Source organism: Oncorhynchus keta, chromosome 17, assembly GCF_023373465.1.
Source record: "Oncorhynchus keta strain PuntledgeMale-10-30-2019 chromosome 17, Oket_V2, whole genome shotgun sequence".
Lineage (NCBI taxonomy): Eukaryota > Metazoa > Chordata > Actinopteri > Salmoniformes > Salmonidae > Oncorhynchus > Oncorhynchus keta.
Genome location: NC_068437.1, coordinates 55,573,893 through 55,578,892, shown reverse-complemented (window position 1 = coordinate 55,578,892; position 5,000 = coordinate 55,573,893). Strand labels below are relative to the sequence as shown.

The 5,000-nt window shown below is 50.7% G+C and overlaps 1 protein-coding gene and 1 long non-coding RNA gene across 2 annotated transcripts in view; both read right to left on the bottom strand.

Moving 5' to 3' along the window:
- LOC127908378 (tetraspanin-18-like) overlaps nucleotides 1-5,000 on the bottom strand; it is a 124,322-nt gene that overhangs the window by 5,128 nt on the left and 114,194 nt on the right. Inside the window, exons 4-5 of the mRNA XM_052466689.1 lie at nucleotides 1,077-1,271; nucleotides 160-234 (exon numbers count right to left, since the gene is read on the bottom strand). Of these exons, the coding sequence (XP_052322649.1) occupies nucleotides 160-234; nucleotides 1,077-1,271 (270 nt within the window). The remainder of the gene's footprint in view (nucleotides 1-159; nucleotides 235-1,076; nucleotides 1,272-5,000) is intronic.
- LOC127908394 (uncharacterized) lies at nucleotides 1,305-2,180 on the bottom strand. The gene is made up of 3 exons (XR_008067087.1): nucleotides 1,689-2,180; nucleotides 1,594-1,632; nucleotides 1,305-1,555 (listed from the first exon to the last, which is right to left on the bottom strand). It is a non-coding gene; the product is annotated as an uncharacterized LOC127908394 (long non-coding RNA).

Genomic DNA, 5,000 nt, shown 5'->3' with positions numbered 1-5,000 from the left:
AACAGGAACACTGGTTGTCATGATAACAGGAACACTGGTTGTCATGATAACAGGAACACTGGTTGTCATGATAACAGGAACACTGGTTGTCATGATAACAGGAACACTGGTTGTCATGATAACAGGAACAGTGGTTGGTCAGTGGTTCTAGGTACTCACATGCTCCCGGAATATGAAGGCCAAGATGGCTGCAGCCAACTCTGCCAGAAATATAACCAGGATGAGCATGAAGAACTGCAGGGACAAATGGGAGAGAGAGAGAGGGGGGGTAAAGAAAGGAGAGAAGGAGAGAGAGAAAGGGGGTGGAGAAAGGAGAGAGAAGAGGGGGATAGAGGAAAGGAGAGAGGAGAGAGAGAGGGGGGTAGTGAAAGGAGAGAGGAGAGAGAGAGAAAGGGGGTGGAGTGAAAGGAGAGAGGAGAGAGAGAGAGGGGGTGGAAAGGAGAGAGAGGAGAGAGAGAGGGGGATAGAGTAAAGGAGAGAAGAGAGAGAGGGGGGGGTAGAGTGAAAGGAGAGAGGAGAGAGAGAGAAAGGGGGGGGTGGAGTGAAAGGAGAGAGAAGGAGAGAGAGAGAGCGGGGATAGAGTGAAAGGAGAGAGATGGAGAGAGAGAGGGGGGGGTAGAGTGAAAGGAGAGAGGAGAGAGATAAAGGGAGAGAGAGAGAGTAGCAGAGAGTGAGTGTTAGGGAAAGTGAGTGTGTGTCACTAAAAATCATAATCTGACAGAGCCCACTCAACATTAACTATGCATGAGGCCCTGCTACATGGGAGGCCTCAGGATGACAGGATGTTCTCTCTGTTCTACAGTGGCTTCTTTCTGTCTCAGGCCACCATGACACGTCAAAAAATAAAATGCATGACCAAAGATACACTATATATACTGTATAGAACGAACAGACACACACATCAACACACACACACGCACACGCACACACACACACACACACACACACACACACACACACACACACACACACACACACACACACACACACACACACACACACACACACACTCATATATATATATCCCCGCCGACACATGCAAACAGCCACCATCCCACCCGTGACAGTTGCCTTACAAAGAGGAGCAGACACTTGTTCTCCCGGATGGCACCGCAGCAGCCCAGGAATCCCAGGAGGAAGAGCATTCCCCCCATGGCCAGGATGATATAGACCCCAGTGAAGAGCAGAGGGTTGGCTGTAATGATCTCCCTGAAGCCTGTAGGATCCACCAGCACCCACACCCCAACACCCAGGAGGAAGGAGCCTCCCAGCTAAGAGAAAGAGAGGGTTTAGTTTAGGATTAGTGCTATCCGGTATCCTTGGGATAGTTTTGATATGAGCCATTCTGATTACCTAACCCTAACCTTAACCCTCTGATTACCTAACCATAACCTTAACCCTCTGATTACCTAACCCTAACCTTAACCCTCTGATTACCTAACCCTAACCTTAACCCTCTGATTACCTAACCCTAACCTTAACCCTCTGATTACCTAACCCTAACCCTAACCTTAACCCTCTGATTACCTAACCTTAACCCTCTGATTACCTAACTCTCTGATTACCTAACCCTAACCTTAACCCTCTGATTACCTAACCCTAACCTTAACCCTCTGATTACCTAACCCTAACCTTAACCCTCTGATTACCTAACCCTAACCCTAACCCTCTGATTACCTAACCCTAACCGTAACCCTCTGATTACCTAACCCTAACCTTAACCCTCTGATTACCTAACCTTAACCCTCTGATTACCTAACCCTAACCTTAACCCTCGGATTACAGTGAAGAGCAAAACGTACAGCTCTGTTCTGCCTGCTGCAGTGTTTCTAGGTTCTTCTGACTCTAACCTTAACCTTAACCCTTACCTTAACCCTTACCCCTTGCCTAACCTTAACCCTTACCTAACCTTAACCCTTACCTAACCTTAACACTTACCTAACCTTAACCCTTACCTTAACCCTTACCCCTTGCCTAACCTTAACCCTTACCTAACCTTAACCCTAACCTTAACCCTTACCTAACCTTAACACTTACCTAACCTTAACCCTAAACCTTACCTAACCTTAAACCTTACCTAACCTTAACCCTTACCTAACCTTAACCCTTACCTAACCTTAATCCCTACCTAACCCTAACCCCTACTCTAACTCTAACCCTAACCCCTACTCTAAACCTTACCTAACCTTAACCCTTACCTAACCCTAACCCCTACTCTAACCTTAACACTAACCCTTACCTAACCTCAAACTTAACCCTTACCTTAACCTTAACCCCTACTCTAACCTTAACCTTTACCTAACCCTAACCCCTACTCTAACCCTAACCTTAACCCTTACCTAACCTCAACCTCAACCTTAACCCTTACCTAACCATAACCCCTACTTTAACCCTAACCTTAACCCTTACCTAATCTCAACCTCAACCTTAACCCTTACCTAACCTCAACCTCAACCTTAACCCTTACCTAACCTCAACCTCAACCTTAACCTTTACCTAACCCTAAACTTAACCCCTACTCTAACCCTAACCTTAACCCTTACCTAACCTCAACCTCAACCTTAACCCTTACCTAACCATAACCCCTACTTTAACCCTAACCTTAACCCTTACCTAATCTCAACCTCAACCTTAACCCTTACCTAACCTCAACCTCAACCCTTACCTAATCTCAACCTCAACCCTTACCTAACCTCAACCTCAACCTTAACCCTTACCTAACCTCAACCTCAACCTTAACCCTTACCTAACCCTAACCTTAACCCCTACTCTAACCCTAACCTTAACCCTTACCTAACCTCAACCTTAACCCTTACCTAACCCCAACCATAACCCTTATCTACCCCCAACCATAACCTCTACTCTAACCCCAACCATAACCCTTATCTACCCCCAACCATAACCCCTACTCTAACCCTAACCCTAACCCTTACCTAACCTCAACCTCAACCTTAACCCTTACCTAACCTCAACCTCAACCTTAACCCTTACCTAACCTCAACCTCAACCTTAACCCTTACCTAACCCTAACCTTAACCCCTACTCTAACCCTAACCTTAACCCTTACCTAACCTCAACCTTAACCCTTATCTACCCCCAACCATAACCCTTATCTACCACCAACCATAACCCCTACTCTAACCCCAACCTTAACCCTTATCTACCCCCAACCATAACCCTAACCTTAACCCTTACCTAACCTCAACCATAACCCCTACTCTAACCCCAACCATAACCCTTATCTACCCCCAACCTTATCTACCCCCAACCTTAACCCAACCCTAACCATAACCTTAACCCCTACTCTAACTCCAACCTCAACCATAACCCTACTCTAACCCCAACCATAACCCTTATCTACCCCCAACCTTAACCCCTACTCTAACTCCAACCTCAACCATAACCCTACTCTAACCCCAACCATAACCCTTATCTGCCCCCAACCTTAACCCTTATCTAACCCCAACCATAACCCCTTATCTACCCCCAACCTCAACCCTTATCTACCCCAACCTTAACCCTTATCTACCCCCAACCTAAACCCTTATCTACCCCCAACCTTAACCCTTATCTACCCCAACCTTAACCCTTATCTACCCTCAACCATAACCCCTACTCTAACCCCAACCATAACCCTTTAAATGTCAACTTGAAATGGGTGACGTCAGAGTTGGGACGTCCTAAGGATCCCAGATAGCACAGACTATTAGTTTAGTTTATATGCCCTCAACCATGGGAACCCCTAAACAGGCTAAAACCCCAACCATAACCCTTTAAATGTCAACTTGAAATGGGTGAAAACGTCAGAGTGGGAAACGTCCCAAGGATCCCAGATAGCACAGACTATTCCCGAGTGGGAAACCCTTAAGACAGGCCAATGAAAACCTCCCGAAAGAGGGAGGGAGAAGGTGGGAAACCCTTAAGACAGGCCAATGAAAACCTCCCGAAAGAGGGAGGGAGAAGGGGATGGGGGAGAGGGGGGGAAGGATGGGGGAGGGAGGGAATGGGGAGAGGGAAGAGATGGAGGGAGAGGGAATGATGGGGGAGAGGGAATGGGGAGGGAGGGGAGGGATGGAGGGAGAAGGGGATGGGGAGAGGGAAGGATGGGGGGAGAGGGAATGGGGGAGAGGGAGGGATGGAGGAAGGGAGGGGGAGGGAATGATGGGGGGAGAGGGAATGGGGAGAGGGAGAAGGGGATGGGGGAGAGGGGAAGGATGGGGAGAGGGGGATGGGGGGGGAGAGGGAGGAGGGGGAGGAGGGAGAGGGAAGGATGGGGGGAGAAGGGGATGGGGAGAGGGAGGAGGGAGAGGGAAGGATGGGGGGAGAAGGGGATCGGGAGAGGGAGGAGGAAGAGGGAAGGATGGGGGAGAAGGGGATGGGGGAGAGGGAAGGATGGGGGGAGAGGGAATGGGGAGAGGAGGGAGGGATGGAGGGAGGGGAGGGAATGATGGGGGAGAAGGGGATGGGGAGAGGGAGGAGGGAGAGGTAAGGATGGGGGAGAGGGGATGGGGAGAGGGAGGGAGGGAGGGAAGGATGGGGGAGAGGGAAGGATGGGGGAGGGGAGGAAGGGAATGGGGGAGAGGGAGGGGGAGGGGAATGGGGAGGGGAGAGGGAAGGATGGGGGAGAAGGGGATGGGGGGAGAGGGAGGAGGGAGGAGGGAGAGGAGGTAAGGATGGGGGGAGAAGGGGATGGGGAGAGGGAGGAGGGAGGGAGGATGGGGGAGAGGATGGGGGGAGGAGGAGGGGATGGGGAGGGGAGGGAGGAGGGGAGGGAGGGAGGGGGAGGATGGGGGGAGAAGGGATCATGGGGAGAGGGAGGAGGAGGAGGGAGAGGGAAGGATGGGGGAGAAGGGGATGGGGAGAGGAGGAGGAGGAGGGAGAGGAAGGGGAGAAGGATGGGGGAGGGAGGAGGGAGGAGGGATGGATGGGAGAGGGGGATGGGGAGAGGGGGGAAGGAGGGAGAAGGGGATGGGGAGGGAGGAGGGAGGAGGGAGAGGGAA